Genomic DNA, 14396 nt, shown 5'->3' with positions numbered 1-14396 from the left:
AAGAGTAAAACAACAAATTTTACCTTTGTTTATTCTCTTTCTGTTAAGTGATCAATGTACATGACCAACATTCAATTTCTGTACCTACTGAATTCTACCTGTTCTAATTTATTGGAAAAGTAATCAGATCATTTGCAAGACTGGACTTGGCTCCTGACTTTAGTTAGCCATGACAATCAAAATGAAAGCATTCCTTTGAGATTCTTTTTCAGATAGGTAAAAGAGCAATCTGGGGAAAAACAACGAGTACACCAGGCTGAAAGAAGTTAAAAATAACCTTTGCCCCTTTAAAAACATCTGGCTATTCCTGATCTTGGTCCCAAGCCTTTTATGGCAGAGAAAATCCAGCTTGAAGAGCTTGTGGCAAATGGCCACTGGTACAAAGCTGTTCCCCAGCATTTGTTTATATAATTTCTCTATTTCAGTCACTAAAGAGAGAGAGAAAAAAAGAACACACGTTCTCTTTAGTTTTGGCCCCCAAGAGACTGGCAGTTTTTCCTCTCCTTACTGGGAGGCCAAAAGACGATACACATATCCAACTGCCAAACAAGAATGCTCAGAATGCCAGAGTCTCTGGATAGTCTATTAACAATAGTTATTAACACAGCACCTACAACTCACATTATTCATACTGTTCTTACAGTAGAAATGACTATACTCAAACCTCAGCTACAAAGCAAGAACAAAGTTATTTGCCCAAAGTCACCAGGGTTAAGTGCAAGAGCTGGAATTCAAATCCTAGTTCCTCTTATTCCAAAGGCAGATCACTTTCTCTCAAAAAACAAAACAAACAACAACAACAACAAAAAACTAACCAGCCATGCTCTGCGTCCCTAATCCTATGTCTGGGACAAAATGATTTAGGAGATTTAAATTAGTGTAGGTAAAGAGCTTTGCAGTTTCTTCTGTCATTTTTCACAAAAACCACTGTTATATGTCAAAAATGAAAAAAGACAATCGTGTGTATTCAAAAGCCATTCATCTTAGTAAGTTCCATGAAGAGGCAATATTCCACATTAGAAACAGATATTTCACTGGAAATTATATGGAATCTCTGAGGGAACAAATGCCCCACAGCATGCAATTATGGATGATTAAAGTAAAGATTTAAAAAGAAACAAAAGAGGAAGGTCTGCCATGAGGCTGCCCACAGAAATGGTAACAGTATTAGGAAAATAAACAGAAATCCAAGCACTACTGGAAAGCCAGCAGGGAAAAGCTTACAATAACAGACAGATGAGAACAATAGGTGACAAATCTCAAAGCATGGTATGATACGGAGCGCTCAACTAAGTGAGACTTCTTGTAAGGAAAAAACTCGAAGAGTTTGGCAGACTGTGTAGAGCCTGGTCTACTTTTATATGAAACATCTAAATTTGCTTCTGGCCTTTCCAGATTAAGTTTTTCACATAATATAGTCCACTATTTAAAAATTGCAAAGAAAAATAAAAAGGCTTCACAGTAACCATGGTGACATGTGAAAACCCAAACTGTATTGTGAAGAACAGCTGTCATCTATTACATACCATATTAATAGGACGTGGAAAACAAAACACTAGTTATCATGTTAGTGTTTTAGCACGAAATTTTCACCTTGTACTTGTGAAAGCAATGACTCTTCAGTTCTTAACACGTTCTCAATTGGTACAGAACTGCAGCAACTTCTCAGTTGGTACAGACCATATGTAAGTAATGTTGATAAAGACCCCAGAAGACCTCTAGACCCTTTATATTTCTACTTAATATCAAAGTCTCCATCACAAAGGAGTCCCAAACAAAACCTTAGGATGGCCAAGGTACCTAAGACTGGGACTGACCAAAATTAGGAGCCAGACATTTCCCTCAGGTCTACCATGTGGGTATAGGGGTCCATCTTTTACTGCTTTCTTAGGCACATTAACAGGGAGCTGGAATGGAAGTGGAGCAGCTGGGACTCAAACTGGTACTCATTTGGGATGCTGCCATTACAGGCTGTGCTTTCTACTCGTTATATCACACCAGCCCTAGTGATTTATTTTTTAAACAAGTGCACAGCCTTGTTTACATACCTTTGTGAAGTCAGCTGGACACCAGCACACAGATGTGACTTCTTGAAAATGACCTAGGAGTACCGTAGGAGGATTCCAGGGTGCGGAGACCTAGCCCAACAAAAAAACCCAAGTCAGCAGAGCAGTATTTAAGACTGGCATTTCTCTTACCCCTTGCTGGAACTTTCTTTCTAGAAGGATGAATCTCAGTTGCTAGGTAATATATTTTAAGTGGACAATTTTGCTCTGTTTTTACAGTCTATCTTTTCATCATTACTTTAAAGAATATTGTGAATTCTAAAAATAATTGAACTATGCTACCTGCTTGCTTGGGAAAAGAAGATTGAATACTCACTAGCTTTTACCAAAAGCCCAGATCCCTTTTGAGTTGGACGTTCCTAATTCTCAAGGGGTGTATACTTTATTTCACATTATACTTTGTTGGTGTCCTTTATGGAACTTTTTCTTTTCTCTAACATCTTATTTCAGTTAATTTGCTTACCAAAACCTTTAAAGTAAGCCATTTTCACATAGCTTAATCCATAAAGAAGGGTCACATTATGTTGTTCTATACATATGACTATGAATCCTCTTTTCCCCATTATCACATGACACATGGAAATGAATTTGACAGGATTGTACAGCTGACTCATTCAAGACATGTCAATTGCTTTTGTAGGATTTAATCAGCACACTAAGGAGCACTTCATCACAAAAAGACAACTTTTTTTTTCTATAACAGCCCACAGTGTTTAGGGTTAGAACGGACTGAAAATACTCCAGCTCTCCATGTAGGTGGGAGGGCCCAATTAACTGAGGCATCACTATTGCCTCCCAGGATCTGCAAGTTACAAAGTCAGGAGGTGCAGCTGGGAACTGAATGCACAAAATAAAGCTCAAATTAACAGCTAGGCTAAATGTCTGCCCCTCACATAACTATTATTAGCTTATGTATTTGAAAAGAGCAAGGAGGCTGGGGCTGAGAAAGTTATTTTCTTTTTCATTTTCCTGAGGTGCTGAATCATGGCTTATTTGTATGAATAAAGTGGAGGAGATTCGGAAAAGAATATCTGTGAGAGCCAATTATTACCACTCCTCTCGTATTAAATGGTACATATGCAAGACTCAAAAAGCAGAGAAAGTTCATTATAGTTCAACAGAAAAGGATGCTTTCCCCTTGTCTACAAGGATCTCCTGTGCAACTTTCTATAACACCAGTCAATCAATCAATCTCTTACAAGGTCATATACTTCAGGAAAAGACTTTGGGAGTCTCTAGTCCAATAGTTACAGAAATTCTCCCTTCTCCTTTGGTTGGGATGGTCCCAGTCTATTATCTCTTTTTCCCCAGAGCTAAATGAGTGTGATGACAAGTTAAAAAAGAGAAGGGATGGGTGATGCAGCACAATGGGTTAGGCTGTTAGTTAGTATGCCCACATCTCTTCTTCTAAAGATGTATTTATTTATTTTATTGGAAAGTTAGACATACAGAGAGGAGGATCTTCTGTCCTTTCATTCAATCCCCAAGCGGCTGCAATCGCTGGAGCTGAGCCTATCCGAAGCAAGGAGACAAGAGCCTTTTCCGAGTCTCCCACTGGGGTGCAGGGGCCCAAGACTTTGGGCCATCCTTGACTGCTTTCCCATGCCACAGGCAGGGAGCTGGATGGGAAGCAGGGCCGCTAGGCCCACTCACATCTCTTCTTTAAGAGCACTAGCTCAGGTCGTGGTACTCTGCTTCTGATCCAACTCCATGCCAAAGTGCCATGGAAAATGGATGATGTCACAAGTACCTCAGTTCCTTGCCCAATCTCTTGTGGACATCTGGGGAGTGAAACAGTAGATGGAAGATTTCTGTTTCTCTTCCTTTAAAATAAACACATTTTAAAAAAGGGAGGGGACGTCCTCACATCTCTGAACACCGCTGGTAAGGGCTCATCATTCTGTACTGCTTTACTCTGGCCTACTCTTCTATCTTTTCACGATACTGTCCTTTTCAGTTTATGAATCATAATACCTTAGAGAACCTACATGGGCACACAAAGGATTAAAATAAGTTTCCAGAAAAAAGCAAAAGCCCACAAAATACCATTTTTGCATTCATCCATAGGATCTTAGAGAAAAAGGAAAAAAGAGACATTTGGGGAAAACCTTTAATAATTTGGTAAGTTATTAATAAAAGCCAGCACTTGATGACTGAATATTACCAGCTGGGCAATTTATACAGTACTAAAAGTGACAGAAAAAGTTCCTAAAAAAACAAAAAACCACTAAACAGAATTAATTACTATATGATCTAATAGTTGGGCATGTACCCTCAAAACTGAAAATAGGTCCATACAAAAACCTACACATATTCACAGTAGCTTTATTCATCAAAAGTGGAAACAACTTAATTGACCATCCACTGATGAACAGATAGACAAAATGTGATCTGTCCATACAATATGACATTAATCAAAGTACTGACACACATTATATACATGGGAAACAACGCTGAATGGAAGAGGTTTCAGACAAAATGCCACATAATATATAACAGTTGTTGAGGGCATGTGGTAAAGATAATGAGTGTTAAAGGGAAAGGGCTTTTTTCTGATGACAAACATCTGGGAATCAGTGGTGATTACTGCACAACCCGGTGATCATACTAAAAGCTACTGAACTGTATGCTTTAAAACGAGCAGACTGTCACAATTTTTGTTACTACAATAATTCTATCTCAATAAGAAAAAAGTGTGAGAAAAAGTAAGAAACTTGTATGTCTAACGTGTTTTTAACAATTTTATTGATGAGCGCTTTGATAGATTGTGACTACCTATGTGTAGGAATTAATGCTCATTTCAGAGATTAATGTCTTCCAAGCAATATTAGTGACTTTTAAATCTTTCATGTAAGTTTTTATTTATTGCCACTTTGTTATTATAAAAACATCAAAACTATAAAGATTTCATTTTTACAGTCCTCCTTAAGCTGGAAGGAGACTAAGTCCATGGAACACAGATCTCTGCGCTCTTAGAAGATGGTCAAATAAAGAAAACTGCTCGAATTTTAATATTCTAATTTTATAGAACTAAAAACCTCAGGGCACAAGGAATCCCAAAGTTAAAACTATGAAGGTAGTCCCAGCAGTAATGACTGACTTGCAACATTTTGTAGAATTAAACATGGAAAAATGATCAGCACTTTTCCTCACAAAACCTTCTCCCTCTGCCCAGCTGGAAATGAAATCTAATCTTTATTTTTGCCATGAGATCATTTACACTTCCTAAAGTGTCAGGCTCAGTGTTTCGCCAGTCAGCAGTAGCAGGACTATGCCAAATCAGTTTATTTATAGCCACTTCAGTACTATTCACTGGCTACACCAGGAAACAAACCAGGAAGAGAGGATGGTGGGACAATGCGTAGGAAATTAGAAAGTACACCGTCACATCTCTTTCAGTCTTGGGGCTCCGCATCTAAGACTAAGCTCATCGCATCTTTCCGCAGAGGAACTGTGTGCACTCCGAAAGGCAGCCTCTTCTGTCCTGAGACAGAAACCTCTCTTCCTTCTTTATGCCTTATGTCCATGGAAATTTTGCCATTGAAAAAATTCTAATGCTTAAAAAAGTCTTAACTCCTTGGACATACAGCAGAGATATAAGATAATCCAACTGCAAGCATCATTAGTTTCTCTCAAACTGCTTATATTTAACTGCCCCGGCACTCCCTTTTAGTATGGAAAAGACAAACGGAGCAATTTCACAAGGCAAATTCAATCTCAGGAGCAGTAAGCTTGCCAGGATCTTAAATAACAGGGTTTGTACACTGAGTAATTTGTGGACAGGGAGGAGAACATTACGTCTAAACCACGTCATTCGGCACTGACATGTAACCCAGCCTAGGAATTCTAAGGGTCACTCATCTATGTGGTGGCCACTGACTGAACGTCTCAGTATGGGTCAGAAGCAACAGCCAGGAATCTTTAGTGTTCTTTAAAAGGAGGAAGTACAGCTTCAATCCTTATTCCTTGAAATAACATTTAAAAGAATTTTATGAAGAGCGTTGGGAAGAAAGCTGCATGTATGTATGTGCACACATACCCAGGAAGGCACTTTAAGACGTTCATGAAGAAACAGTTCAAAGATAACATGCATGCATGCATATGTAGCTTTTAAAAAACTGATGCAGCATAATCCTGTAGAATGATCAGTATGTATGTATTTTCCACACAATCCTTTTACACCTTTTGGTATGCCTGAAATCCCACTTTTGATTCAAAGAAAGAAACTTCAAGATATAGATCTGTAATAGGAATAAAATTCTCTAGTAAAGTCAGAAACCAAAGGAAAAACCAGACTGTAGTTAGGACAGTGAGAGAAAGAAAAAGAAAAAAAAACAAAAAACACAGCAAAGCAAGAAGCATAAGACCAGATCTGAAATTAAATATATATATATATATTCTGTGCTAGAGGCACAAAATCATCTAGGCTAGGACAATATCTCCACCTTGTGCCCAATTAGGATATTGCTGCCACAAGCTTTTAATAAGCCAGTGTTGCGTTTTCACGTCTCTATGTATACAGAAATCACTCTTTATTATCACCCCACATTTTCTCCCCTGGGCTTCAAATGGAAAGCTTTAAATTCCTTAGCCCAGAATTGTACATTTAGAACTGCAATCACTTTCAATTTTCTGATAATGTGTAGCATCAAGAAAGCAATTCCCACTAAACATTTGATGTGGAAGAAACTAGCAGTATGTGTTTTATGTTAAGCTTACGTTATAACAGAGCAGAAACGTTAGCAGGAACACCTCAGTTTTGTGTTTGGGGGGGGAAGTTTGGCAACTTACCTTCCAGATGTAGGCAGCTTCATCACTTGAACCACTGAGTAAAAACTGGTCATCTGGACTAAGACTGGATTTTACATAAAACGTAGAGTTCTGGTGTCCACTGAAAACAGCCACTGTAAGAGGAAAGTTATTTAGTTCTTTTATTCCTACATTCAAATGAACACAGATAACATATATCTCAAGAAGTCTTATCACTACACAAACTACTGAAGCAGTTGTGCAAACTTTACTCAACTAAAAAAGAAATAGACCCTGTGAAAAACAGTAAAAGAAACCCCTAGAAAAAAGTTAATCTTTCTCAATTCTAAACTGAGTGGAAAATTATATACTGAATTTGCCACACTATCTCTAAGTATTTACTGCCCTCTACTGGTCTAAGAAAGATTGGTATGAAATATATAATCGCAAATGTTTCAAACTCCTTAAAAACAAAACAAACAAAAACAAAAACCCAAAAAACATAATTACTAGGTGTTTTAGACATCCTCCCTACTCCCTTGCCCATCAAGGAATAAATCTAAATCCACATATTTACCCTCCTATAATCAACCTATGAAAACAAATTGTTTTAGAAGCACAAAAAAGAGTAAATATTAAGATTGTTTAATGACAGATGGACAAAATGAAAAAGACTCTTTTAATGTCACATTATAAGGAAAATTATTTAAAAAGCACTTTTGTCACATCTGGAAAATGCCAAAAGGACCTACTAAATCTGTTGACTTTCCCAAATATTCTTGCTCTTGTTTAGAGACTATTAAACCTAATCCAAGGCATTGGAAATGTCAACTGTGATGCTACTACAGATAAGTTATGGTAAGACGGCTTGTAGAAATCTCTGGAAATGTTTGCATCTGTAAAATCGTAACTAAAACAACCTAAGATCTGTACTATTTTGAGTTTTCTTGCTTATCAGTGTATCATGCTTTAGAAGGAACTAAGGCGCTCTGGCAGTTGGTCATGGAATTCAAAGTGTTTTGACTGAGGAAGAATCAAGCTATAATACTTTGTGCTTGCCTAAGTAACTGAAAATGATCTTCAAAAATGTAACTCAAAAATGCTTGAGAAACTTAATAGTTTTAAGAGTCAAGTTCTATTTTTATAGTCTGGAGAAGGGGAAAAAGGTGCATATGGAACAAATTTTTGGGGCCTAAAAAACTCAGCCTTCTGATTTTAATAGCTATCAAAGAAGAGTCGAGCAGAATAGCTCCCTACCACACCATTTATTAAATAAAAAATTAATATAACTAACTTTAGGCCAAGGGACATAATTTCAGGATAGACTCACTATTAAAGTAAAGCTAAGTCCTATGTAGAACAGGGTTTTGTTTAGTTCTGAAAGCATTACAGAGTACACTTACAAAAATACCAATGGAAGCACTCAAAGATGCCAAGGCCCTCATATAACTTCATAATCTAGTTCCAGAACAAAGATAGCAAATTATCATTAATAAAAAACCTTTATTGGTTTCTTAGTAAGAGAATCTGAATGATGAATTATTTTACCTGGAGAAGTCTTTAATCCAGTCATATTGAACATGTAGACATTGTCATCTGTGCAATTAGCAAATAAAGTAGAGGCAGTAGAATCCAAAATCAGACTTGAGTATCCTAGAAAAAGGAATCTTCAGTTAGCATGTCCTGATTATGCACAGTTATTATGCTAAAATGTATAAATAAAATATTACCCTATAAGAAAACCCACAATTCTTTGACCCCCCAAATACAAACCAAAAATGTTTGAGTTTTTAACTCTTGAACCTCAAAAATTTGCACTTTTAAAGTTCCCAAGACAACGTTGCTAAAAAGTGACCCGATTTTTTTTTAATGTATTGTTTACTAAATATCTTAACAAAACTCTTTGCCCTCTGCCATCCCCCCTTCCTAGTCTGTGCAATGGCTTACCTAGTTTTCTAGTGCTGCTACCTGGGTACAGGAAAGACTTGGACGCTATAGGTTCTTGCCGATAAGTAGTATAATTCTTGCGCAAATCCCACACCTTGATTATGCTAAAAGAAAAAAAAGAAGCAAGAAAAGAAAGAAAGAAAGAAAGAAAAAGCCAAGGCAAATGTTATTTTGCAGACCTTCCAAACCTCCAAACAGCTTCAGTTACATGGAATGCGAAATGACCTTTAATCTAACTCATCTGGCACAATCAACACGGTTACACTTAGGACATCTTCCTGGGAAACAATGCGAACTATCTCATACTGTCATCTTCAATGCTAGACTTAAGTTCTGATGGCTCGGAAACAGATGTGATCTGACCCAGTGACAGGTTACTGGGGTTTACTCCATGGGAGCGGAAAAGGAAGCTGAAGGTTGAGTGTAGATAGTCACTGCTCCATTGTTTCTAGAAACAATACTTCCCAAGCCTTTGACATCATAAGTAACAAACTCTGCTCCTATGATTACACATAACTCTTTAAGTAATCTAAAGAAACTTTCCTGTAAAATACATATGCCTTTTATTTTGTCCATTGATGCAATTATTCTAATCCTCTGTAGTATATGGACAATTTGAAAACACAAAGTTGCTCTAAAATGGCAGTATCTTTGGAAATAAACAGAACAGCTTTCTTAGCCACTCTTAAGTATATACAGTGACTCTCAGATAACCCTTCATTCCTGCCCGAGAATCTGGTTCACAGAAGTGTTTTTAAGATACAACAAGAGAGACCTTGACAGATATTATGGGCAAGGAAAGGCACTTAAAACCAGCTTTGGGAGCAGAAACCTCAGCCCAATCATGAACTCCAAGTATGTGAAAGTCATTACGCCTTATTATCAAAATAGTTAGATTGCTTCCAAAGGTCAACTGCATGCCCAGAATCTGAATTCTTTTTCAAGGATATTCCAAAATCTGGAAAGGCAAATTAAGAATTAGTGACTAAACTATATTGCATAAAGCAAACAGGATTCTCATCCAGCTTCTCTTCTATAACTGCAGTAGTAAGTAACATTGCTCCTATGTAAAAGATACTATGCCAAGTGTGGCACATGTGTGAATTTGTTTTATTTTCTGAGCAAGAGTTCTAGCTCAGTAGCACCTAGTACGATCGCTAGTTTCCTTCTCGGCAGGGATACCACGTCAAAAGTTAAAGTTACACACACTCAACTGCAATGGTTCTAGGCAACTTCATCAAAAGAATCAAGAAGAAAAAGCTTACCCATCCACAGCTCCTGCTGACACCAAAGTATTCTCATCTTGAAAGAGAACCACAGTAACACTCTGCTGGAAATCCTAACAGCACAAAGAAGAAACAGATAAGGAAATTCTGTTAGGCACTACAATCTTCACCATCAAGAAAACAAGGTGTTAAAACACAGCGCCCTCTAACTCCAACTTAAAGCCTCTTTTTTCAATAATAATAACTATCAGATATACAAGGATACTCACAAAAGTTCTCAGAAAACAGGATTAGAAGTCAAATTTATTTTGGTGCAAAATTTTTGAAATTCACAAAGTCATAATACATATTTTCATATGTACATATTTTGTCATAATACATATTTTCCTTGAACTTTTTGAAAACCTCTAGGTTTGACTCAGAAATAATCAGAAGAAATGACCTCACTAAGTTATAGCATACAGGATTAATACATTGACTTGCTGATTATAATTTTTTTAAGAGATTTATTTATTTTTACTGAAAAGCAGATTTACAGAGAAAGGGAAGAGAAAGATCTTCTGTCAGATGGTTCACTCCCCAAGTGGCTGCGTTGGCTGGAGTAAGCCAACCTGAAACCAAGAGCCAGGAGCTTCCTCTGGGTCACCTACATGGGTGCAGAATCCCAAAGCCTTGGGCCATTCTCTACTGCACTTGTAGGCCACAAGCAGGAAGCTGGAAGGGAAGCAGAACAGCTAGGATACAAACTGGTGTCCATTTGGTGTCCATATGGAATCCTGGTGTATGCAAACTGAGGACTTTTAAGTTACTAGGCTACTGTGCCAGCCACTGATCATTTTACTTGTCTGAGTCTGCTAGGTTCACTTAGAATTAGTCATACGACCCACGTGGGAGACTCAGATGAAACTCCAGGCTCCAGCTTGCCTCAGCACTGGCCACTAGGGGAGTGAACCAGCAGGTGGAAGATCTAATCTTGTCGTTTAAATAAACAGGGCCTGGTGGCATGGCCTAGCAGCTAAAGTCCTCGCCTTGAATGCACCGGGATCCCATATTGGCGCCGGTTCTAACCCAGCTGCTCTACTTCCCATCTAGCTCCCTGCTTGTGGCCTGGGAAAGCAGTCGAGGACAGTCCAAAGCCTTGGAACCCTGCACCCATGTGGGAGACCCGGAAGAAGTTCCTGGATCCTGGCTCCGGATCGGCATAGCATCGGTTGTTGCACTCATTTGAGGAGTGAATCATCGGAAGGAAGATCTTCCTCTCCGTCTCTCCTCTTTGTATATCTGACTTTCCAATAAAATAAATAAATCTTTTAAAAAAATAAACAAAATGATTTTTCCCCAGAAAAAGAAATCTTGCTTGTGCTCTAAAGAGTATCAGTGATTACTGACTGAAAAACCACAGTGGAATAAATTTGCAGCTCTACTATGCCAAGCTGATGGACTCAGGAGAGCTATAAACAAGGGCAAAGCTTTCAATGGATGTGTAATCAAGATCCTGAAGCATATTCTGGAAGCCTGTAACGTGAAATGAAGTACGCCTTTACCAGTAAGATTCCAAGAATAAAACAAACAAAAAAGCAATGGCTGCCAAAACAAGAGGGGACAGTGGCCTATGAAAGCAAAGAGAGGCTGTCAATAGCAAAGCTAACTACAGAGACCACTTGTTTTTGGATATTCAGGCATTTTGTTTGTTCATATTTTGGAGGACCAAAAAGCATCCACTTATTATAACAGTACTTTGAGAAAGTTTACAAAAGCATTAGCAAAAAACGAACACCCAGGAAAGCTTCTCCTGTCCACCAGAAAACGGTCCTGATGACCCCACCCACTCACCCACCATGCGCAATTTGGGCCAATTCTGATGGGAAATCTTTCGGGCACCCACTTTAACATCATGATTCAGTTCTTTCTGATTTTTCTTGTCTCCTAATCTGAAAAAATTATTTAACGGGCACTCATTTCCTTCAGTTAATAATATAAAAAATACTGCAAATGATTCCTAATACCTTCAGTTCTTTAAAGCTGAACTAAATGCTGGTATCAGGCACTTACAAAAGTATCTTGAACTTGATGGAGCTGAGAAATAAATAACTCTTTAAATCGTTTCATCACATTATCCCACAAGCCTTTTGCAGTCTTATGCATTTAATAACTTGCTTAATGCTTAAATTCACTTTTCTGTATTCTATCTAACAGGGATTACTTCACCATTATATTGCATAATAGTATCTGATAATCTTCAAACTACTTTTACCTCACTTGCTAATGAATCATATTACACAAGTACAGTATGTAAGTACAGAGATCTCTATGGAAGAGGCACAGGGAGATGCATTTTTAATGTATCACACAGGTAATCATTATCTTACACAAAAACAGCAAACCACTTACACTACAAGGAAGGTCCTCACCGACTTAATTCTAGTCTTTTGTCCAGGAAATTTGCTAACATGAGATTCCAGTCTACTATTAAAGATTTCTACACATGTATACATGTATACGATCTTACCACAGAAGGAGCAAGCCCTTTGGAATTCTGCTTCTTTCTAGGTTTGGAAGGGGTATGCTTGTCTGAGGTATTGTGAGCTCCACTGATTTGATTCACTTGCCTATAAAAACCATCTGAAAGATAATCCAAGGAAACTGACTTAGGTTTCAAACTGATCTCATGCTCAATGTCATGCAACACTTATACAGAAGACGTTACAGTTAGGCAATTTCTGAAAACTTAGGAAGATCGGTATCAGTAGTCAGCTGCACTGGCTGTGATGAAATCACGATGTATAACAAGAGGGTAAACAGATTTATAGATTTATTCATACTTGCCAAAAATGCAATCAACCACCATCTCCCTCAGATGAATGGAGAAAATATATACATCCAGACAGTGGAATAGTATTCCAGACTAATAGAAAACGTGCTGGACAAAGCCATGAATGGAAACGTAAACGCATGTTGCTAAGTTAGAAAGTCCATCTAAGAAGTCTATGTAAAATGATTCCAACTGTGACATTTCCGCAAAGGCACAGCTACAGAGATAGCCAAAACACCAGTGGTTGCCAGGGCTTGTTGTGGAAATAAAAGCAGAGGATTTCCAGGAAATGAAACTATTCTGCAATGGCAGATACATATAACACATGTGTTAACATCTCTTTAGTATATACAACATCAAAAAGTGAATCCGCTGAATGCCAATGATGTGCCAATATAGGTTTATCTACTCTAATACATGTACCATTAACATAGTAGGTGGCAGTAGGAGAAGTTGAATTTCCCTTCTGCGAATTCCTTAAAAAAATAAATAAATAAATAAAAATAAAAAGCACCTTTTAAATTTTACTAAGCTAGAGAATCACTTTCTTAATGACATAAGGGAAAAGGAGCTAAATCTAATTTTTTAAAACCAAAAATTTTAATAAACATAAATGTATATTTATCAGTGAACACACACACCAACAGGTTTAATCCTAATAGCATGTGAATAAATGTCATCATAACTCAGAAGACAGCAGGAGGCACACATGAATAACGACAATTGCACCATTCACTAGGATCCTGAGAATTGGAACCCTGAACAGAACTGGTAGTTTAAGGACACAAGTGCCCCCTAGTGGTACTCGGATAAATCACTAACATTTTCATTTGAAATTAAGTGTGGAATGATCCAACATCTATGAAGAGGAAAACAACCAAAATACCTTTTTTGTTGCATCTGGTATCCCAGACCATAATGTTGCCATCTCTTCCACCTGTACAGAATACAGCTGTGGGAAATAAAGTTTATCATGAGGTAAATAAAACCAGTTAATGGCACATATATTTCAATTTCCTAGAGTTTTGTTAAACAGATTTATTTATTTGAAAGGCAGAGGTACACAGTGAAAAGGAGAGACAGAGAGATGTTTCGGCGTCTCATTTGCTGGTTGACTCCAACACTGAGTGTTATGCTAGGCCAAAGCCAAGAGCCTGAAATTGCATCTAGGTGGCAGGGGCTCAAGTAGTTGGGTCACATTCCACTGTTTCCAGCAGAGAGCTGGACCCGTAGAGTCACTGGGATGTGAACTGGTGCCCACACAGTTTGGGCAGTTCCTGCAGAGCCCTCAGGAACTTGGTTTGTGCACCTCGTCCACTTTAAGGCTATTATAGATAGGCCTGCTAACTGCTCACCCTTCACACAGGAAGAAGTGTGTTTTGTTTAATTTTAAATAAAGCATTCCTGTTGCCCTCTTTCTATCCCCAGTTTGCCTTCTTCAACAACATGCATATGGATCTGGTCCGTAACTTCATCCTGAGACAATATACCTTAAGGATTTGGCATATAGGCTCTGGATTGATCCTGCCAAAAACACCTTCATAACCGACGTTTTCCCTCTGAGCCCTAGTCTTCTCTATAAAACGGGGAGGATAA

The 14396-nt window shown here is 38.0% G+C and overlaps 1 protein-coding gene across 3 annotated transcripts in view; it reads right to left on the bottom strand.

The window, feature by feature from the left end:
* DTL (denticleless E3 ubiquitin protein ligase homolog) overlaps window positions 1-14396 on the bottom strand; it is a 39530-nt gene that overhangs the window by 15342 nt on the left and 9792 nt on the right. For all 3 annotated transcript variants that reach the window (XM_040985638.1, XM_040985639.1, XM_040985640.1), the window contains 7 exons: window positions 13687-13752; window positions 12498-12610; window positions 10028-10101; window positions 8763-8866; window positions 8364-8468; window positions 6858-6970; window positions 2049-2138 (listed from right to left, as the gene is read on the bottom strand). In XM_040985638.1, the coding sequence (XP_040841572.1) occupies window positions 2049-2138; window positions 6858-6970; window positions 8364-8468; window positions 8763-8866; window positions 10028-10101; window positions 12498-12610; window positions 13687-13752 (665 nt within the window). The remainder of the gene's footprint in view (window positions 1-2048; window positions 2139-6857; window positions 6971-8363; window positions 8469-8762; window positions 8867-10027; window positions 10102-12497; window positions 12611-13686; window positions 13753-14396) is intronic.

The sequence above is a fragment of the Ochotona curzoniae genome, unplaced genomic scaffold (genome assembly GCF_017591425.1).
Source record: "Ochotona curzoniae isolate NIBS_2020 unplaced genomic scaffold, NIBS_Ocur_1.0 contig_430, whole genome shotgun sequence".
Classification (NCBI taxonomy): Eukaryota; Metazoa; Chordata; class Mammalia; order Lagomorpha; family Ochotonidae; genus Ochotona; species Ochotona curzoniae.
The sequence above is the reverse complement of the archived record's forward strand: the minus strand, read 5'-3'. Positions and strand labels throughout refer to the sequence as shown.